Source organism: Rhyacophila brunnea, unplaced genomic scaffold (assembly GCF_057557595.1).
Source record: "Rhyacophila brunnea isolate RB1 unplaced genomic scaffold, BYU_Rbru_1.0 scaffold_22, whole genome shotgun sequence".
In the NCBI taxonomy this organism is placed as follows: Eukaryota; Metazoa; Arthropoda; class Insecta; order Trichoptera; family Rhyacophilidae; genus Rhyacophila; species Rhyacophila brunnea.
This window is the reverse complement of record NW_028232882.1, coordinates 30652161-30676697: the sequence shown is the minus strand read 5'-3', so window position 1 is coordinate 30676697 and position 24537 is coordinate 30652161. Positions and strand designations below refer to the sequence as shown.

Sequence of the window (24537 nt, the reverse complement as noted above, 5' to 3'; positions counted from 1 at the left end):
AATATTGAATATTTTTTTTAAGTACCTATAAGTTACCTAACGTCTATTTATTTTCGAATTCCGTGGCGTCCAGTTGTCCGGTGCCAAATCGTCAAAACATATTTTTAAAACTTGTGCCTTATGTTATGGTTAATCATATTATTAATATGACTTATTTCACAAGTCCCGAATAACAAAAATTTTAGAACCCGTGTGTTGTGTTATGTATAAGATCTATTATGACGTAAATAAAATATTTTCCTCTGATAATTGGAACATCCGTGTAAGTTGTAAGGAAACTGTCCGATTATTTCAACAAACGACCAACTCGAATTGAAATATCATTATTTTCATTACAACTATTGTATGTGAAAAAAACTCCCATAATTTTCCAACTAATGACATCACTGGTTTATTTTTTAAATCACGATTTAAGTGATAGGTAGACACGTTCGTGTAAACATAATCAATGTCTTTAAAACCGATTTAAATCCTCATATTATTTTACGATGTCAGCAAAGTTTTAATAACCACATATGACTTATTACTTATTATAGCGTACTATAAATAAAATTATGCGCACCTCACACAGGTATTAATACCCCGTTTACACGTGCATGGATTAACTGCTGCGTATCGCGATCGCGGCCATAACAATAAAATGTGCGTGTAAACTTGCATTATCCTGCAGTTGTAAAATTGCATGCATGCATCAAAAATGTTCGGAAGCTTCTGAATTTTCATGCGACAGTAGGGATTTTTCGATGTGCGCCTGCGCAGTAGAACGATAGTAGCGAACCTGCCGGCAAAATAAACGAACTATCCTCATTTTGAGGTTAAGCGATTTTTACGACCTGTCAAATAGTACCATAAATGAAAACATTGCGTCTCGCTTACTCTTGACGAATGAGATTGGAGAGACAGCCAGCACTTTTACTTATTGTCACGACAGTTTAAAATACACATTATTGTTGCCAGTAAATCCACGCACGTGTACAAGCGCTATAAGACTTTTTAGCATGTATTTTTTTTTATTGTTTACCTCATAAATACCACTGCCGATGACCCAGAACAGAAGTAATTAATCTATATATATAAAACATCGTCGCGTTAGTTACACCATTTATAACTCAAGAACGGCTGACCGATTTTTATAATCTTTGATTTGTTGGATTTGTCTCCGCCCCGAATATCAGAATAACTATTAAAACATCGGATAAATCACGGAAAAAATAAATTATGAAGAAAATTCATTTCAACATTTCGTGCTTCATGTCAACAGCTCAATTTGCTTGAAAACGATACTCATTGGGATATGACAATCGCTGAAGCAATTGTTTTTACATCTCCAAATCAGATACGCACATTATTTGCTATCATTATTTCGACATGCTTCGAATCCACCTGAACTGTGGAACAAGTACAAGGATGACATGTCAGAAGACATTTTACATCGAATTCGTGTCAGTTCAGGGAATCCCGATCTCGAGCTGAATGAGGAGATACATAACCAGGCTTTGCTTTTGATCGAATACATGTGTTACTTCATGTGCGGCAGTTTGTTAGTCAAGTTAGGAATGCCAACGCCACATCATGGAATGAACGACGCTTTCAATCGAGAATTGGAACGTGAACGTGAATATGATCGAAATGCATTGAACCAATCAGTTCGAACAAATGTACCACTGTTGAACCCCCAACAGAAAGAAGTGTACGATACAATAATGAAGGCAATTAATAATGGAAATGGTGGCTTATTTTTCCTCGACGCGCCCAAAGGAACTGGGAAGACATTCCTCATGTCATTGATTTTGGCTACTATTCGTGCGAGATCCGAAAATGCTGTAGCAGTTGCTTCTTCTGGGATAGTAGCCACGTTGCTAGAAGGATGCCGAACGCCTCATTCAAAGTTGAAATTGCCCTTAAACCTGCAAACGACTGAAAAACCGACATGCAACATTGCAAAACACTCAGTAATGGCTAAAAGTTTGTTAGCAAGTAAAATCATCACCTTGGATGAATGCACAATGGCGCACAAACGCGCATTGAAAGCACTCAATCGAACTATGAAAGATCTGCGTAATGACTCAAGAAGTTTTGGAAGCGTAATGATTCTACTATCTGGCAATTTCCGCCAAACACTACCAGCTAAGATTATAGAAAAATGACTACCAGTCATTCCAAGATCGGCCGCTGCCGATGAAATAAATGCTTGCCTCAAATCATCGACTCTGTGGGGCTATGTGAAGAATCTTCAGCTGACGACAAACATGCGAGTTGCATTGCTAAACGATCCATCTGCCGAAAATTTCTCCAAACAATTGCTGACTATCGGTAACGGCCGATGAATCGAACGGATTGATTTCGTTTCCGCTGAATTTTTGCAATTTCGTCTCAACTAAGGACGAACTCATCAACAAAGTGTTACCGAACATCATTGCTAACCACAAAAATCACAATTGGTTGAGTGAACGAGCAGTCTTGCGGCAAAGAACAAAGATGTGGATCACTTAAACTTCACAATTCAAAATCAAATCGTTGGTCCACTGCATTCCTTCAAATCTATCGACTGTGTAACAAAGACGAAGCAACCAACTATCCAACTGAATTTTTAAACTCATTGGATCTGCCTGGCTTGCCACCGCACAATTTACAACTGAAGGTTGTACGCAGCATGGTCATGTGTCGGCAACCCATCTGCTTTATTCGTTTTCGTACCTGACAACAAAACGAAAAATGTCGTATATCACAAGATGCTTCAATGAAGGGAATCCACCCGAGTGCAACCCATCCAGCAAATAGTTTAACGGAAAGTAGTGCAACAATGCTACGCGAATCATTTCGAGTCGCTTCAATAAAGCAAATGCCTTGCTGCCACGTGAATTACATTCTTTTTTTTTCTTTTGACCATGTCCGATCCTAATACAATCATATGGGCCTCCACAGAGTGGAGGTTTGTATTAACAGATTTTATTTTTACGAGAAATGGATGTCAGCCACTTGCTCAACGTATTAGGACCATACGCTGACTCATGCACAAATTGAAAAACAATATGTGAACTTGCCAGACCCAGGATTCGAACCTGGGACCCTCGACACTATAGACCGGCGCATAATCCACGCGGCCATCGTGGGTATACAGTGTGTACAGTTCAATGTAATTAAAATACTTTTCATTTTAATTTGATTTTTGCACATTTATTGAACTTATTCATTTTGAGTATTCATTTTAACTTAATAAAAAACTGAATTTAATTCAGCTAATAAGTTAACACAAGATTATTGATTCTGAGGCGGTACAAAGTTCGCCGGGTCAGCTAGTTTAAATATATATTATATTATTTTTGATGTTTTCGACTTACAAAAGAAATCATTTTAATATTATAATATAGCAATTAGAACGAATATGTTTTTGAAACCCCACCTTTCTTACAGAAAACTCCATGCATGAAAGTCAAAACCAACGATGGCGAATCTTTTAATGCTTATGTTCCAAAATCTTCATAATAGTGAATGGCGTGCCCGTGCCAATGACTAATATTTAGGGTAAATTATAAATTAGGAACCGCATTATGTGTCCATTAATTATAAGTAGTATTAATAATTATTTAAAATTTACTGAAATATATTTTTTTTATTTCCGCCTTGCCGTCTCCATAAAATGACATTTATTTTTTTTTAAACGCAAACAAACAACAAACTGGTTACAGGGATTAGTTTGAACAGAAATACATAAAAACTACGCAATATAAGGAGTTGGAGCACTTCCTCCAGCATCGGGCTGCATAAATCCAAAACACGACTTTTGTTCATACCAAAGAGGTTTATTACATTTCATCTTAAGATGACAAGTAGTTTAATTTATCATTTTACCTGTATAATATACCAACAAAACAATTAATTATAGCTTTTAAACTGAAAAATATTATATTTTATATCTTAAGAAAAATACTATTATTAGTGTCAATTAGTTACAAATAGTAAAATTGCAAGATTAATATACCTAATAATATGTTATCTTTATCTGGAATAATATTGACAGCAGTTATTATTAGGTAAGTATAAAAAATGACATTTGAGCAAAGCAACATACCAACCTAATAACGATTAACAATATCTTTTCAATGCTCTCCGTTGTCAGTCAGTTTGATGATGAATTGATGAATAAGAAGGTGTCTCAATTGATATAAATTAGTTTTAGATTGATGGTCAGTCAGAACCACTAAACATGAATCATAGACTAATAATATACTATATTATACTAACATGTATCATATATTCTAGATATGAAAAGAAAGATTAAAAGTGAATGTTGACTGTGTCATAAATATATAAAAACACGTCTATTGTTGTCACCCTCTCTAGGGATACTTGTATTAACGGATGTGGGTAAATAAATGCAGGAAAAAAAATGATAGGATGAGTCTCCAGTTCTCTCCACCTGATGAGTGAATCAAGTTAAGAGTGATCCATGATAAATTATCACCACAGCTTCTATCTCTAATTTCGTGTGTGTGGGCTCGAATTCTACGTTTGGCGAAGATAACAATATTGTTCAGTGTGTTTGATCCAGACTTGGTTTTCCCTCCACCACCCGCCACGTCTCCACACCCGTTATGCAGGCGTATACCGTGGCGTAACGAACGATGGGCGCTGTTCAAATTTGTGCCGAAAGTGTCCCAGGAGCAACTTCCCAAGACCTTGGTTGGCGTGCACTAGAGTGTGCGTGATCCCTAATTCCAAATAATGTATTACGGTCAATTCCCGATGAGAAAAGACCTTCTCGCTCGCCGTATAATGCCGCAAACTTTTTAAAAGCTGAGAAATTTTCCCTCGTAGACACCAAGTCGCAATGGCCGACCGGTCCAACTGAGGGTCGGACCGACTTGAGCAGCTCTTCCCTTTCAACCGACATATGGGGACACTCCCAGAGGATGTGATCGGCATCCTGCAATTCGCCACATAAGCAAGTCGGAGATTCTATTAGGCCAAACTGACAGAGCTTGGAGGCAAAACCACCGTGTCCGGTTAAGAACTGAGAAGTCCAATGGTCTGGAGTCAATCTGGTTATCTCCATGCGCCACTTAATATTAGGAAAAAACAAATGCGTTTGTCTGCCCTTGGAAGAAGTGGTCCATCGCCCCTGCCACACACGCAGCGCCGTGTCATATTACGCCAGGTCGCGTACAATAACTTTTCGAGTGCACCGGCTCATGGATCCAAGACCTAAAGGCGGATGATCCAGACTAAGGACTTTATTTATAGGCTGGACGAATGGCAAAAAAACAATCCTCAAATAAATGTCTGATAATTTAATCTTTGCGGACAGTCAGCTCGCTTTATGACCCTTGATTTTATTCACAAAATAATAAAGCAGACCCTTATTCAAAACGCCCCTTTTGGTAACCCAGTTTCCATTAATTGTACGTTGTCAGGATCTCAATAAATAACTAAAGCGTGCATTTGGTTTGTCGAGATAGTACCATACCTAGACTGAATTAACATTCGCCCACATACCTGATTCTTTTGTTAGTTTCTTGTCCCAATTTTTTTGTCTAATTTACGATTTATAACTTTGGGTTAATTAATCGGGAAGGAAGATTTAATCCAAAAAGAGTAGGTTCGATGCTGAATTGTATAAGTTATTGGGGTGCAAGTCTGTTTACTGGAAGCCAAGGCGCGGGAACGGTTACATGTAAATTGTACGTAAAACATTTCACCGTAACACAGTTCGCCGTGAGCTTTCTTATAGGAAAAAGATGACCGTATAGTGTACACCATACGGTCTCCAATTTTATTAGATTCAATATGATCATTAATTAAATTTTCATAACTGATTTTGGCCAAAATTCATGAGTTCAAGAATGAAAACTTAACCTAACCTGACAAATAATCCAGTAAGTATATCGGGTGTTTTCAAAATTTGTTTGCTGCTGGCTTCTTGTAAAGTGTAAACCGACAAGATCCGTGTTTTATGTAGTATTTAGACATGAATTTTATGTCAGTAAGTACTATACGACCCAAAGACGTTGGGCGGTCTTCAATATACGGCCATTGGACTATCATGCCGTGGGTCCCAGGTTCGAATCCTGGGTCTGGCAAGTACACATATTGTTTTTCAATATGTGTGTGAGTCAGGGTATGGACCTAATAGGTTGAACAAGTGGCTGACATCCATTTCTCTTAAAAACAAAATCTGTTAATACAAACCTCTACTCTGTGGAGGCCCATATGATCCTATTAGGATCGGACATGGTCGAAGATATATTTCATATACAATATTTCACGGTGAAGTGTGATACGGCGAACTGTATACGTACAAGTTTAGCCGATTTCGGCAAACTTCAAGGATGATACTTAACATAATCTAACCTAAAAAAGTGAAGATGAAGAAAGAAAGCATGGAGCAGGACTACAATGATTAGATATAAACACTAATTCATAACCCCAGTTAACTTAATTTGTACATTTCTTCTTTCTTTCTTTCGACCATGTCCGATCCTAATAGGATCATATGGGCCACAACAGAGTAGAGGTTTGTATTAACAGATTTTGTTTTTTACGAGAAATGGATGTCAGCCACTTGCTCAACCTATTAGGTCCATACCCTGACAGACACAAATTGAAAAACAATATGTGTATACTTGCCAGACCCAGGATACGAACCTGGGACCCACGGCGTTATAGTCCAACGCTTAAGCCGCGCGGCCACAGTGGGTGTGTACATTTAATGGTAAGTAATTTCTAATAATTTGTAATCGTAAATTGTAAATGTAACTACTCGCCTTTGTACGAGTACATAACAAGCAATGCCTAACATCAAATATAGGAAATGCAAGCGATATAAATATGTGAAATAAAATATAATATATTCAATGATGTACCTAAGCTGCAAAAAAAAAAAAAAATCTTGAATAAACACATTAAAAAACCCTAACCTAACAAATAAACCAGTAGGTATATCGGCAATATTAGACAAGAACCGTTATTGGTTATAGGTTATAATATTGATCAGATAAAACTAAACTTGTTAGGTGAATATAGAGGAAAACTACACAGATTTGATAATTCAAAAAGTCATTTTTCAGATAACACATTTAGATTTAAAATTTACGATGTTCAATAAATTTTATTCATGGATTACGATTGCAAATCGTCAATTAACTTATGACTTTGATTTATATTAATGAAATCCTCCGATAATAATATTGATTGACGTTAATACTAAATTAGTAAATAGATATATTTATAATCCATTGTCTTCATTATTCATCAGAATCATCAGCCATCACTGTTTTGATATATTCTTGTTTATTTATATGTATCAATCAAAATTATTTAGGTATATTTATCAAAATGGCAAGCGTCACAAACATGACTAAACAAAAGTTTAATCATAAGAACATTGTTTCTGGTATTTTCATATATTAGGGATTACTATATCGAAGGTTCTTCAACTATTTAAATACATTTATTTATTTAATAAATATGTTTTATAATTTTAACCTAACTAGACAAATATATTAGTCTCTTGAAGCCTAGATGCAGTGGCGACCTTAGAGACTTGGAGGCCCAAGGCTCTAATTTATTTTGAGGCCCCATATGATTAAATAAAATAAAACATATATACGTAAATTCTAACTACCAACGAACCTAGTAAAATAGCAACGTATCTCTTCCCTAGTGACCAGGAACACAGAATTAATGTAAACTGAAATATCTAACGGGTATGGAGTAACAGGCAACCGACCTCGAGTGTGGAAGAATATGGGATAAACGTAAACAAGTATCAAGAATCACGTCATTTTAAGCAGGTCCTTCGTTCTGACAACTACTCTCGGTTTATGCACTGACGCTCATTCAATATTGGTATTTTTGAAGGTTGCAACACACACCATTGCACATCTATAATGTGTGTTTCATTTTCTTAGGACACTCACACATTCAAAACCCTTCTTCAAAATGTAGTGTATTGGGGTACCTATAGCCTATCTGAATTATATTTATTAATCTGTTCTGTGCTAGTGACACAATATAGTAATAATAGGGATTTTTTTGTATACAATTAAGTAAGTACCTATCTATTTTAGTGGTCGTAGGTTTTTTGGAGGTCAGTTATCTACCTATTATAGTACCTATCTATTATTTTACACGCAATTTATATAACGCACCTTTTTAAGAATTTGGTATAATTGATTTGGTATAATTGTGTAACTAGTTTGAACCGTTTCGAGGTCGCCTTGTAAATCTTTTGACGAATCGATTGCGTCATCTGCGTCAAAGAAACGCGCCGCTGCTTACGTGAAGGTCGTTTTCAATTTAAGCATTAGGAATCCTGCGTGACCTCGTTATATCATTTGATTCGTATTGCATCACTCACGAATACCTCAGGACTGAGAGAAACAATATGTGAATCTCTACATTAATTTAAAGTTAAGCGTATTTCTCTTACCGTCACGCAGTAGGCTCTTTGCACAGTTTGAGAATATTTTGATGACGATCCGTGTGTAATTAAACTATCATTAATTTTGAAATGTTTCACTATATTTAGGCCGTATAATGAAACTGTGAATTTCAACGAGAGTGCTCGTTATTTCTTAACTCTAAATGCAATACAGTAACATGTTCGCAATAAATGAAGATTTTCGATTGCATATTTCGTTTATATTAATTATTAACGTATTACATACAAGGCCTTATAGAGAGGAGTATAGGTTGTATTGTACCAACTACCCCGCTAATATGATGTCCAAAACAGGTTGCGTTCAATTGTGTAGATATGATATTTTACGGGTATTCATGAAAGGAAACACGCGTGGGAATTTTTGATAGTTTGTATCTATACCACCGCCATCTATAGATTGATAAAGCCTGAGCATAACTTTTTGCACAAGCAACGAGTGGTCCACTTTTCAGCTGTCAAAATCAGATCCCAGATTGCTTGACACATTTATTCGCCCTTTCTCGTTTAAAATTGAATAATAAAAAAATCTCAGTGATTAATAAATAATATATATTCCTGTTATTCATCAACTGTCAAAGTCAAAATAGTCATTCACACAAAAACCGGTGGTAATATCGATTTCCAAAAAATATGTAGCATTGATCTATGCATTACATTTGTAGAAGGTGTGTTAATGCCAGTGTATTATTTATCATGTAACTTATCTATTCAAATCAAACCATTCCCTGTGTGAACACGACAGACGCGTCAGCATGAGCACTCTATAGAACAATGACAGGCAATGACAGTTCATGCATATACAACAACGGGAGGGGCGGAAAAAGTAGGACCAGTCGTTGTGAATTGTGTGTGTATTGGCTTTCTACTTGAGTCGGCAATGACCTATACGCATGGTTTGTACACAGCAAGATATGCAAGAATACATATATTAGTCTATGCTGTACAGGTTTATAATGATACGATCTTCTTACTTTAACATTTAAGAACAGACATGTGTCTCGTTATACATATTATACATGTCAGTTGTAGAGTTGGATAAAACCTCTACACCTATATTGATTTATTTAGTATCAAAATAATGTATTATCTTTTAAATCAATAATAATCCATTCAATCGAGCCAATGATGCACTGCAGTTTCCAAACTTTATGTTACTACGCCTCCCTTTTAAAAAAATCCAATCTTAGCGCGCCCCCCTTTATTTCATTAAATAATACAGACACCCTTTTAAATAGCCAAAAATGTATTACTTAATACAACAAAGAAAAATACTTAATTAAATATAAAAATAAACAAGATTTTACACAACTACATACGAGTATTTAAAATATTTAATAGTATTGAAACAAAGTAGCGCCGCAGGCCACTTTTTTTAACTATTAGATTAAATTTATGATGTCTGTTATGCCCGGGCCCCAGGCTCTTTATAAACTATGCATTTGCAAACTGCAAACCTGTGGCTACATTTTTGTGTTAAACTTTTCGTGCCTCCCAGTTTGGAAATCGCTGCACTACATAATAACTTTTGTAAAATTTAAAAATTATTACTCACAGTTGTTTCTGTTCCAGCATCATTATTGTTGTCTATGGCTTGTTTACTCGGATCTTTTTCCACGTCCAATGACAACCGTCCATTCTTTTCATTCTCCGTGATTGCATAACCTTCGTTCACGTGACCGTTTTTCTGAAAAAGAGGAAAAATATAATATAATAATTATCTTTTATGCATATATATTACCATCAACATTCCCCCTTTAGCCGGCTCGCGCATCTAAGCTCGTGTCGACTGCAACACGTCGAATATGTCGATGTGATTTTGTTGGCATTCCCAAAATACTTTAGTGTTTTTAGTGTGACGTTACTGTCCTCGCAGTGTCTTGCTTATACGCACATAGTAAAGTTGAATGTTGTGCTTAGTTTTGATTTATGACTAAATCCCAGTCGAGACGATTTTCAATGTGCGACTGGGCTAAGGTGTGCGCATGTGTATGCAAAGTAGAATGCGATAACAGACTTTCGGTTTGCCTAAATAGACTAAATAATGACCAACATTTTACTGTGATAATAATTTGACGAGTTCATTTATCTAGGTAGATGGTGGATATTAACGGGTGCCGGACGAAATCCCGAAGGCCAAAATCCCAAATGCTGAAATCCCGAATGGCCGAAATCCCGAAAACCTAAATGCCGAAAGCCGAAATCTGAATGCCGAAATCCCGAATGCTGAAATCCCGAATGGCCGAAATCGCGAATGGCCGGAATCCCGAAGGCCGAAATCCCGAAAAATAAAAAAATACAAAAATCAATAATTGCGCAATATGGAATTGCACAATTTTTACAAGAGAGACAAAAAACCATTATTTGTAGAACAAATGGGTTTTTGTCTCTCCTGCAAAAAATTGCGCAATCTTAACACTTGTCTTGGATTGCGCAATTTTCACAAGAGAGACAAAAACCCATTTTCCACAAAAAATGGGGTTTGTCTCTCTTTCTCGCAATTCAAGATTGCGCGAATTGCGCAATTATTTGTGTTTTTATTTTTCGGGATTTCGGCCTTCGGGATTTCAGCATTCGGGATTTCAGCCTTCGGGATTCTGGCCTTCGGGATTTCGACCCAAACCCGATATTAACGTACATTATTTTCTGTACAAGATTAACTAATCAGATGAGTTTATGATCTGCACACATAATAGAAAAAAATAAAAGCAACGCTGATCACCATGTTGGGGCATCAGCAACAAGTCTACAAACACTGTTGATATTCGGAAGAATGATCCTGAAACCAATATTTATAGCCAAGAGTGAAGATGGAGTATGGCGTAATTATCACACCCATGAAGACGTCTACGATTACTTTGGTGAACCCATTGAACTCAACTAAACCAGCAAAGATTCCTGACAGAAATACGCTGATCAGTGGTCATATTCAACGAATAAGGCTTGGGCCGACTCACCCGGAAAGTTTTTGATACGAAGCCGTCTTTGCGAAGAATTGGTGGGAAGTGTGAGAACCCCAAATTTCGTTGGTTGACCCGGGTTTTTGCGCCATATGCAATAGTGTGTGTGATGTGATATTAAAACCCTAGTACAAGGGAGGCTATTCAATTCAATTCAATTTATTTTTTAACATATTGTGGACATTACAAATAAGTTTAAGAAGAAGAAAATAATAGAAGAGATAAAAATGAAAATATAATAAGAGAACATAATATAAACATAGAAAAGCAGTAAAAATACATTTATAATTCTATAGAAGTTCAAAAACGCACACCGAGTTTGCTAAGGAGACCCTATTTTAAGAATTTACAAAACAGCGTCCACCTAAACTCACCCTCACGCAAGTGGAATAATAATATCAACACCCGAAGCAATTTGGTTGAACATAGTTATCGCCCTCCCAATTAGTATTACCAGTGGCAGGTTGGTTCTGCACCTTGGTTGAATAAAACAACTGCTGCTCTCTATTTCTAAGATAGTTTATCAGGGATTTAAAGGTCAATACTGCCCAGAATGGCAGAGTTCTCATTTATACCTCGTATAAGTCGAAAATACGTAAACTAAATAAAGATCTCTTCTATTGCAGACTGCAGTATGTAAGCATACCTAAGAGAAAGTCAGTTGGATAAAGTCACGGATAATATCCATACAGCCTCAAGTAACGGAGTCTCAAGAATTTCTTCTGAACCCTCTCGACCAAAAGGCCATACTCAACTGGAGATGATCTGAATAGACTCACTCAAACAATGGACCATATCCAAGTATCCAGAGCATTCACAGTGTAAAGAACATATTCATTCACAGAACAATCATTCATTATGAAAAAGGATTTTACTAGATGAAGAAAAGATGTGTTCTCGAAAATCTGAGAAACCATGGTAATTATATTATATCGATATCATAATATAAACATACGCAGTATCTAAAGGCATCTAAAATTGGGGCAAAACTACGTTCCAAGGGATAGATTCGACACTTTAAATGCATCTTGTACAAAACACAAATGTGGACGGGTTGTAGGTAGTGCCAGGTTAAAAGATTAATGACGTATTTTTTATATATTGTAAAACAATAAAACCATCACCTTTTAATTCACCTTGTACATTTTAATATAAAATATAATCTGTATATAAATTAGCTTAATAATTATAAGCGACAACATTGGTGTGATTTCGAAATATCTTGTGAATAAATATATTGCGAAAATGTAGACCAGATAAACTCTCTGTCAGTCATAATATACTATTACCTTATCACCGCATATGACAATAATAATACGACGATAACTGTGGTGTATCCTTTGTGGATTTAACTTAGTCATTTATGACTGTTGGATTAGCGATGTCAACGCGTTTAACTTAGAAATATATTATTTCCACGTTTAGGAAACGGCGAACAGATTAATAATTAATGCATGCTGAGATAATAAAATTCTCGTACAATATAAATACCAACTTCCCAAATAAACATAGTGTCGGAAAATGTCGGGGTGTCTGGCAACACAATCTTCGGACGCACTTTCGGAAAAGTGTACATATTATAACCAGTGGCCGTTAGTGGATATTATATCTAGGGTGCTGCGGTTGATTAAAAATAAAAATAAATGATTATTTGGATTATGTGGTGATTATACACGTGAAAGTGGGGCGACTTCGTTGGCAGGCCACGTCTCAAGGATGGAAGACACAACCACCAAAGAGGCTTCTCTTCAACAGAGCAGAAGGGAAAAGGAGGGTTGGAAGATCTAGACTGCGGTGACTGGACTGTATAGAAAGAGACACAGCATCCCTGAGACTAAAGCGGTGGAAGGAGCTTGCGGCAGACAGAAGGAAGTGGAGACGTTTCCTGGAGACGGCCAAGACCCACATTGGGTTGTAGTGCCGATGATGATGATTTGGAATTTGGATTATATTTTACTATGAACATCAGAATTATTAAAATTAAATATTACAAGTGTTTTTATTTCATTATAAAATTGATTGTTCTGTATTTTTTCCTTGAAAGAAGGTCTTCACCTTTTGGTTGCTCTCGACATCTGTCGCGACTCGCGCCGCGCATCGCTACTAGTTCAGAGCCGCTGTCCCGACAACGTTCGCAACACGAAATTACTGTCTAAGCGGCAGTACCAGACTAATCTCTGAGCGGCGAACCCCGTTCCCCGAGCCCCTCCTTCGCTTATTCGAGCATATTCTATCGAAAATGTTACAGCATGAAATCATGCGATTCATCACTTTCATCGCGGTTATAATAATTATTATTGGATGTATCGGTGCGCGGGCAAGCTAAACACGCTTAAATAATATTGATATTTTCATATATACATAAATTTATGTATATTATAATATTACATTTTTCTCGATTTGCTTGGGGGTGCTGCAGTTCCGTAGTGCATATGGACGAGCTGTCACTGCATAATATAATATAACTGTTTTTAATTTAAATAGTAACTTTATAGCAGGTGATAATTATTAATTTACCTTCCATTTTTACATAGCCTGGCGCTAGTCATGAGGAAAATAACAAACTCATTTTGTATTTTGACGTCAAAAAGAGCGAGATAAACTCTCACACACTTGCATCTACTGTTTAGCTAGGCAGTGGCGTACATAGACAAAGTGCTACCCTTAGGCAGAATTATAATGCTACCCTTTTTCATTTAAAACCCAAATTGTATGGGAAAATTGTTAGGTAGCTACCTACATAGCTATTTTAAACAGACTAGTGCAACAATATATATATATCGTTGGGGCACTCACAGATTTGGAGGCCCCCTTGCAAAAAAATTGCCTATGCGATAAACCGCCAATGAATATTACAATACCAAAATAAGATGTTTCCAGGACTTTTCACGCTTCCATTATTCTTTTAATTAAGTATCGTAATTTAAAATATCGCGATAATAACTGTTTTCACGTAAAAGTGCTGACTGTCTCTCCAATCTCATTATTCATGCGTAAGCGAGATGCGATGTTATCATTCTATACTATAGTCTATTTGACAGGTTCGTAGACAATCGTCAACGTCAAAATATTATATGTGGCGTAGTTCGTATTTCTTCCGGCAGGTTCGCCACATCGTAAAATCCCAATTGTCGCGTGAAAATTCAGCAGCTTCCGAACTTTTTTGATTCATGCATGCAATCTGCAACTTGCACGATAATACATTTTTACACGTGTATTTTCTTGGTATTTTCACGATAATACGTATCAGCAGAAAATCCATACACGTGTAAACCTGGTATAATTATTCAGCGATGGATTTTTTACTATCGTGTTTTTCATAATTTTATATAAAAAATATATACTTTTAATTTATGTAGGTATATCTGTAAATGATAATAATTATTTTATTCTTTGTAAATCCATAATAATTTTATTCGTTTTATTATTCATTGTGTAATAATATGGTAAATACATTTTATTCAACTATTTTCCTTTTCGTTTTAAATATCTTTGTAAATACAGTCGAACTTGGTTATCACGAGAAAGACAGGACCGACTGAATTTGCTCGTTATAAGCATTACTCGTTATATCGTTATATAACATTTTTCGCGCCAAGTTCTATTTAAGCATAGAACATAAAAAGTCTGAAAACCTTCGTAAAAATCCCTGAAACAAGCATGTCATTCATAAACTAAAAAAGAAGTTGTTTATGGTATTGAAGTGCTGAGCCGTTGGCGCTGGAAGATACCTACTGACTTCACAAAGCTTGGATTTTTTACATGCAATTTCAACCATATGCGTGGATACTTTTTCAATGTTGTCGGCGAAAACACCAATTAGGTACCTACTTAGACACGTAACTAGTGTCATAAAGGTAATCCGATCCTGGCGGCATCGGTCTAGTTAACTACCCGGTCGGATTTTTTTGCTTAGGGTAGAAAATGTTGTTTTTAAAATAATGATCGATACATTAACAGTTTTGCTCGAAATAGCCGAGAAGTAGCTCGTTATAAAAGTGAATAAATGTATGGAGAAAATCATAAACTAAATTGTCAACGAATGTTTCCTCATTATATCAGAGATCTCGCTATTTCCGTGATCGTAATAACCAAGTTCGACTGTATCATTTATATATTTCTGGTTATGTGTAGTGTCATAATAATTATACTTCCAACTTGATTTTGTTTGGCATATGAGCGGAGAATCACCTGTGGGGAGTGGGAGTTTAGCGTTTTGGAAATATCTTAACAATGATTATAATATAATGCACCATGTAAATACAGTGTTTCCGAAACTTTCGACATCTGAGTAACCCTTCTATAATTTTCGTAACACCGATTACCCCTCGTCAAAACAAAAATGCATATTCTTTAATAACAATCAAATATAAATAAAAGAACTTTTTATATACAACGTTTTTAATTTTCTGTTGAATTATTATGCTCAATATGCTCAAACTTGTACTGATATGAAGTAAATAAAAAACAAACAAACAAACTTAATATAGAATACTGAAATGTAATTTTGATTTTAATAGTAACGCACGTATATATTAATAATTTAGTTGCTAGGATCACCCCCTTAGCAACCAATAATAGTCTTTTACTTTTTACGGATTTTTCTGAAATAACTTTCCATACAAAACAGAAGTAACTGAAAATGAGTTCAATTCTGCTTAAAGATGGCTAAAAGTATTAAAAGAATGCATTGGCACCGTGTTCTGATATATTCTAAAAGTTTCAAATGTCTAGCTAGTCGGGAAGTTAGTTAAAAATCGATTGCAAGATTTGTACTGGACAAACAACCACCGGACAAACAAGAATATGAGCTAATAAAAACGTTGTAATAACATTCATTCTAATCAATGAAAAGGATGAAATTATTTATGTTAGACACATCATCATAATATTTTGGTTACCTGGTTGTTAATTTTAATCTGAGATGCTGTTCCACATCCAAAAGCCTGTTCCTTTTTTTGACGTAATGTCTACAAATGCTGAAAAACCAACTTCACATAGATATGAAGTTGGAAAAGGCAAGATGTATTTCATGACCTTCCCTGTTAAAACTGAATACACATGTTGCATTTGCAACCAGAATGATGTTAAATTACATTCCTTATATTTATTTTCAAGAATCCGTCTGAAGCTAATTCCAACAATTTCTCTTCTTCCGCATGCGATAAACCTTCTATTGGATGGTTGGATTTTGTATTGATGTCGTATTAATTCGTGTTGCACCAGGCGCAGCCAAAGCCCGGTGCAGCGCGTACCCCCACCATACTCTTCCCGTACCCCATGGGTGCGAGTACCACACTTTGGGAAACACTGATGTAAAAAAATCGAAAAATATTGAAAGCAAGTGGTGTCCACGGTTAGCATTCAAACGTTTTTTCCTAACACTTCTGTTTCTTCGAAATATAAGATTTAAATATTATTCTCTTATTGTTTAAGTCCATAATTGGTAAGCGAATTAACATCGTTAAAAATGTCAAAGAACAACTTCATTCTTATCTGCAATAAAAATAATATGTCGAATGCAAACATTTTATAGCCATAATAAAACCAGTTCAAACATTCTTGAAATTTATGCAATATGTTGGAATAACGTGATGTGTCATCTTGGTATTAAATGTAGAGATCTAAATAATTATGTACTATATGTGTAGTGTATGTGAAGTAGATATACTCATCTCTACATATTATAAAAACTAACAATCGATATTAACATCACAACTTTTTCCTTGACTGGAATATTTACATACCTACTGATCTATATTCATTGTTTACCAATAAATATAATTATATTGTAGCGATCAATAAATACACCATTTTTTATTTAAATATTTGTTAGTTGTTTTGAGTAGATGTAATAAAAACAATATACAAACAGAATAATCATTCTTGATCTCTATTTTGTAATTCATAACGAAATAAATATATTATGTAAAACGGGGTGAGAATAGACCATTGGTATTTACTTACTTTCCCGCCAAAAACTAAAACACGCGATCTAAACTTTTGATAACAATGTCATACTTACAATAATAATTATTACTGGATACCTAGCAAGACGTAACCTAGATAAACCAGTACTGCGTAATCCAAAATATCAGTCGTATACCTTCCCACTTGACTAGAGTATCCAAACCCGAGCCAAAATTTTGATCCCGGGATTTCGGGATTACAAGTATCCCGGGATCGCAATTTTTTCGATAGTCAAAATTATTTCTTTTTATTTACAAATAGTATTGATAAAATCGGTCAAAAATGTAAATGTAAATAGTATAGGATTTATACTATTTAAGACATTTATTGTTAATATTATGGTATTCGTTCAATCTTGGAAATTTATAGGTTTAATGGAGTAAATAATATTGTAATTAATAAATAATAATGTAAATGTCAATTAGTTTTATTTATTTACCCAGGGGTCCTCTTTATCCGAGTGTAATTAGTACCGAAAAACGGGGATCAAAATTACTTAGTAAATGGGTTTAAGGAGATGTCTTAATAAAATTCTTCTAAAATACGAAGCTTGCAATTTGAGAATTTTTTTTTTACAATTTCAACTGTGTTAATTAATAAATATGTATCTGAAAACATTAAAAAGAAAAAAATATATTTAAGTCAAAGATAAACTTACAATTATTGTAAAAAAATGTGAATTTGTTGCAGAACCCCATCTTATTATTACATATATTTTATGGTCATATTTATTATTAAAATTTAGTTTATTACGATTTCTAAGCATCGCCTAAGATATTTTTCACTAATTCATAGTTTTAATATTTTTTTATATTAATTTTAAGAACATCGTTTTTTTATAAAAAAAAAATATAAATGTGTATAACTTGAAATCCTTTCTATTTATATTAAATTTTATTAAGGTATGGTCCCAATATTGAAGCTCGATTGTTAATTAATTTCGTTTAAAGAAAAATTTGAAAATGTCCCTTTTAGGCGGACGAAACCGGTGCAAATGTATTAAATAATAAAAATGGAATAAGTACTAAAAAATGCGTTTTATTAAAGTAACTACTTACCTATATGTTGCAAACCTTTATCTAGGACCGTATTTCATATATTACGCGTCTACTAAAAATTATACCCAGCTCATTTCACGGGATAGTTCGATGACTAAAGCAGACAATAATTACAAGATAAAAAGAACTTTTTATATACAACGTTTTTAAATTTTCTATTGAATCATATAAACTTGACTTGACTAGCTTAAACGATCAAAAAAAAAATGTACTTGATAGAAATACTGAATAATGAAATGTCATTTCATATTGATTTCCAAAGTAACGCTCGTATATATTATTTAATAGTTTAGTTGCTAGAACCCCCTAGCAACCAATAATGGTATCGAAATAACTTTTCATACAAGACATAATTAACTAAAAATGAATTCAACTTTACTTAAAGATGGCTAAAAGTATTAAAAATTCATTGGCATCGTGTTCTGGTATATTCTAAAAGTTTCAAATGTCTAGCTAGTCGTAAAAGTTAGTTAAAAATCGATTGCAAGATTTGTACTGGTTAAACAACCACCGGACAAATAAGAATACGACCTAAGAAAAACGTTGTAAAAAATCAAATGATTCATTCATAATTTTAGAATTATTTATGTAATAATATGCATAAATTGCCTGACCTACATTACCTACGTCGTTGGAGATTTACATTTTTGCACGACCATAAGTTGCCAGTGTAGAAATCGTTTTTTACTCTCGGTAAAAAAAAACTGGCGGTTTTTTGTAAGTTTTTTCCTCGTGCGATAGTTTTATTGGTAGGAAATCCCCTCTAATAAAAATATATCACAAGCATTATGACGTAGTTATCAACGTATTCGATTCCCTCCATAAAACAATAATTGGATATCAAAAACCCAGGTGAGTAAAAGATAACATGTTGTAAAAAAAAATATTATCTACTATCTCGGCTTGGCACTACCAGATCAAGGCTTCAGCACGTTTTATTTATGAATGTGTTGAATAAACGCTGACTTGATGCCGCCAACAACTGGACGACGGACATCTAAGTGCTGTTACATATTAATAAAAAGCGTAAAGAAATTCGCGTACGTTACGAAATATATGAGGAGGTTTAAGGCTTAATGTTTAACTTCCAAAAATACTCCAACTTTTCCATTTTTGAACTTTTCATGCCATATGTGCAATTAACACAACAACCTATAGTATAATAAAACGTAGTAGGATCACAGAAAAGATAATAAATAGAATTCCGATAGGCTATATGCAAAATGAACCACGCATTATAGACGCGCAATGTTGTGTTGCAACCTTCAAATATACCAATATTAAACGAGCGTCAATGCATAAACCGAGAGCAGTTGTCAGTATTCGACGTATGACGTATTATTGACACGTGATTAAATTTATCCCGTATTCTTCCTTACTTGAGATCGGTTGCCTGCTTCTCCTTACCCATTAGGTATTTCAGTTCCCGTATTACACACACTATTGCACGTGCATAATTCGTGTCTCACTATCGTAGGACACTCACACATTCAAAACCCTGCATCAAAATATAGTGTATGAGTATAGGCTATCGGAATTCTATTTATTAATCTGTTCTGTGGTGTCACACAAATTGTACAGTATTTTTCAACTAAATAATAATTCTAGCATAATTTGCTGGTTATCTACTCGTTTTGACGAATTGTCTTTTCAAACGTCTGGCAAATTGTTAAATAAAAATGTCATATCAGTAGTTTGAACTTCTCTGCAAATAAATTTGGAATGCGAAGTTACTTGTAGCTAATTTCATAGTTGGACCAGTGATTCCTTTTTTGATTCATTTTCATACATTAAGGCATAAAGCCCACCAAAGCGGCGCTCGGTGCGCTCAATACAAATAGGCCCCCTCCCACCCGCGCATTACCCTTCTCCAGTGACGTCCCTAGACAAAATACCGCCCCTGGGCAGCGCCAAAATGCCACCCCATTTTTTTATACAGTATTTTTATCATCCGTGTCGATTATGTTCACAATGGACGTCGAAGGGCGACGGACGTGAACTAGACGTCGCGAACCCGACAAAAAAATACAGTCTTGTTAAACCTTTTATGTTAATTAATACGTCATTTTGTTTCCAACTAATGAGTTGAATTTTTAATGGAAAGATATTTTCGTTATTACTAAGTTTAGGTAGCTATTTCTCTATGTACCAAATGATTCTTCTCGATTTGCCGCCCTTCGAACTACTGCCGCCCCCAAGCGACGCTCAATCTGCCTACCCCCACGGGACGTCACTGCCCTTCTCACCTATGTAATAAGAGGCACAAGAAGCATAAAATAATTATTATTATCAGCGTCTCTCATAACAAAGCAATAAAAATATTATTAAATTTCTCGGGGCTTGTAATTAATATTCACGATGACATCATTCTACCAGCGAAATATCGGACACGCAGCAACTAAACAATGAGTTCACTGTTATTAAATAATGCCTACTCGCCCGTCTATCGACGACGCTTCCAGAGCGTGATTTTGCTTGCCGTGTTCAATGAATGGGCTACGTTGTATTTTCATTAATTCGTCCCGCTGAGAAGCCAAACAACGGTGAATCATGGGGCGGGCGGGCGCAATGCGTCGCAAATCCAGTGTGCTCTGGCGTATTTGATTACGTTGTATTTTCGATGATTTTAACGCCACTTGTGAAATTTTGCGTGAGTGCCCCACTCGCTGCGTTAAGTGGGTTTTACGCCTACATAAAGTCCACTAAGGCATAAAGCCCACCAAAAAGCGCTCGATGCGCTCACTACTGAGTAGGCCCCCTCCCACCCGCGCATTACCCTTCACCTATTTAATAAGGGTCCCAAGAAGCACAAAATAATTATTATTATCAGCGTCTCTCATAACAAAGCAATAAAAATATTATATTATTTCGGGGCTTGTAATTAATATTCACGATGACATTATTCTACCAGCGAAATATTGGACACGCAATAAAATTAAACAATGAGTTCTCTGTTATTAAATAATGGCTTCTCGCCCGTCGATCGACGACGCTTCCAGAGCGTGATTTTGCTCGCCGCGTTCAATAAATGGACTACGTTGTATTTTCGTTCATTCGTATCGCCGAGAAGCCAAAAAACGATGACTCGTGGGGCGGGCGCGCATAATGCGTCGTCAAATCCAGTGTGCGCTGGCGTATTTGATTACGTTGTATTTTCGATGATTTACGCGAATTTTGCGCGAGAGCCCCACTTGCTGCGTTAAGTGGGTTTTACGCCTAAAGCGGACTTGCGGGGCGCTCGCGCATATTCTATGTGAATCATCGAAAATACAACGTAATCAAATACGCCAGCGCACACTGGATTTGACGACGCATTGTGCCCGCGTGCCCCATGATTCATCGTTTTTTGGCTTCTCAGCGATACGAATTAACGAAAATACAACGTAGTCTATTCATTGAACACGGCAAGCAAAATCACGCTCCTGGAAGCGTCGTCGATAGATGGGCGAGAAATCATTATTTAATAACAGTGAACCCATTGTTTAGTTTGCTGCGTGTCCAATATTTCGCTGGTAGAATGATGTCATCGTGAATATTAATAACAAGCCCCGAGAAATAATATAATATTTTTATTGCTTTGTTATGAGAGACGCTGATAATAATAATTATTTTGTGCTTCTTGGGCCCCTTATTACATAGGTGAAGGGTAATGCGCGGGTGGGAGGGGGCCTACTCAGTAGTGAGCGCACCGAGCGCTTTTTTGGTGGGTTTTACGCCTAAGGAGCAATCTCTATACAAGACGGTTTTTGCACCATCTATGGGTTTAGTAAAAACTAATTTCGTAAAATCATAAAATTTTCGATTCAATTATGTACGTAGATAGGTACCTAAAATACAATATAATTCGATATGTTAGGTATTAATTTAATATTGTGTTATTATTTCTCTCTATATAATTTATTAAAAATCACATTACCACTTAAAAATTATTTAATGATTTTATAATAATAATTATTGTACATTGTAGTTGAATTTATTTGAACCAATTATTATTTTATTTTTATTCACAATTACTGAGTGGAGAGGTACTTATCTGAAATATTCTAAATATGTACAATTGTGTCAATATAATCATTATGCATTATTTCGCTAGTCGTATTTTGAGTTTGCACGTAATAAACATTCAATTAAAAAATGCGATGCTATATTGAATTGTGGCATTTTATTGCAAATCATTCGATAGTAATAAATAATACTACAAAATTTACTTTATAATAGTCTTTTGCTGATTTTATTATTCTGGTTGTCGTTTATTCCGCAAGTAGGTATACTGAGATTCATAAATCCCTCACCGTTAGATTATTCCCGGCACTAAAACCTCACTGCCTTGATCACTTTTTTCTTCTTCTTCTTCTTAGTAAATGTACCTATACTCTTCGTGTGGAACTAGTGCTTGTAAGTTCTCGATTTTTTTATATTCTTGAGAATCAAAAATTGGACAATAATGTAATGACTTTATTCAGAGTTCTGTCCAGGGAACCTAATTGAAAATTGCGATGACAACGCTAGTTATTGATTGTCTTCGAATGCGATACGGCAAAGTTTTCTCTTACCGTCGCGCAGTAGGCTCTTTGCACAGTAGGAGAATAGTTTGACGATAATCTGCGTGTAATTGAATTCACTATATTTAGGTCGCGAAACGTAACTGTACATTTTGGTGGTAGTGCTTGTTATTGCTGAACTTTGAATGCAATAATCAAAAATGATCAATTGCAAATTTCGTTCAAATTATTACCATTTATATCAATCATCATTTTATATAAACAGTTTACCATATTCCATTCGAAGTATAAGCAATAACTAGCACTACCATCAAAGTTTACAGTTTAGTGTCACGGAAGGACTATTATATAACAGGCCTCGTGTCCAATGTATGGTTATCATTGATAGTTTGTCGACAATCTGTGTGTAATTGAATTGACGACAATTGTTAAGTTATTCACTATATTTAGGCCGTGGCAAGAAACTATGAATTTCGATGGTAGTGCTTGTTATTGCTGAACTTTGAATGCAATAATCAAAAAAAATCAATTAAGTACAAATTTTGTTCAAATTATTACCATTTACTTCACCATCTTCATTTACTATAAACAGTTTACAATATTGCATTCGAAGTATAAGCAATAACTATCACTACCGTCGAAGTTTACAGTTTCTTGTCACGGAATGACTAAATATTGTGTAACAGGCCTCGTGTCAGTCGTATCCGAAGTATAGCTCTAATACTACTTGAATGAATATTCAATGTACCTTACACACTATGGTGCAAAAAAAAACTCGAAAATCTCGTAGCGAAACAAAGTGGTCATTACAGAATATTTTTTTTGAATGTCATACTGATTTAATAATCTTCTAACGATGAGTATATAGAGAAAGCATTTATTTAATAATCTTCTCAATGACTTGCGTGCAATTGTTCGGGTACCTACATTGTCGACTCGGTCAACTCTTTCCAAGACCAGGGGCCCGATTTCCTAACTATCGTCTCGTGTGGCACCAGACGACATGACGTAATTGTGACGTCAGCCAATACATGCCGCCCATGTCGTCTGGTGCCACACGAGACGATAGTTAGGAAATCGGGCTGCAGTGGCTAGAAATACGCTCAAAGATCAGATAATTATCAGGAATGGAGACGTTGGTGTGCATAGTTTCCAGGGAAATCATACTATAATAATTATGTTTATTTATGGACACCATTAAAATATACATTGATCGGTGGAACAAATTAGAGACATTACCTATCTATATATTTTATTTACAAACGGCGCAAGCATCTATGAAATAATGTTTATCTTTTAACTTTACTATGAATCGCACGTGTTTATAATAATATATTCTTTCAAATATAAATGAATGGCCTTCCACAAGGTAATTGTCATATTTTATTATGAGCATGGTTTTTAAATAAATATTGTATGTATGTAGCCATTGGTCCAACGTATCGAATATCTACTTCGGATCTAACACACATTGATGAACAACAGGTGAATTTTCGCACTGTAAAAATCAGCCTTGTTTATACTGCCCTCATAAGGAAAGAGGCAGCTTTTCGAAAAAAATAACAAATTGAGTTAGTGTACAGATAATGCTCTACGTGAAATTCTGA

General features: G+C 35.3%; 1 protein-coding gene across 2 annotated transcripts in view; it reads right to left on the bottom strand.

Moving 5' to 3' along the window:
* LOC147070342 (sodium-dependent nutrient amino acid transporter 1-like) overlaps positions 1-24537 on the bottom strand; it is a 93799-nt gene that overhangs the window by 46004 nt on the left and 23258 nt on the right. For both annotated transcript variants that reach the window (XM_085949441.1, XM_085949442.1), the window contains exon 2: positions 9996-10127. In XM_085949441.1, the coding sequence (XP_085805567.1) occupies positions 9996-10127 (132 nt within the window). The remainder of the gene's footprint in view (positions 1-9995; positions 10128-24537) is intronic.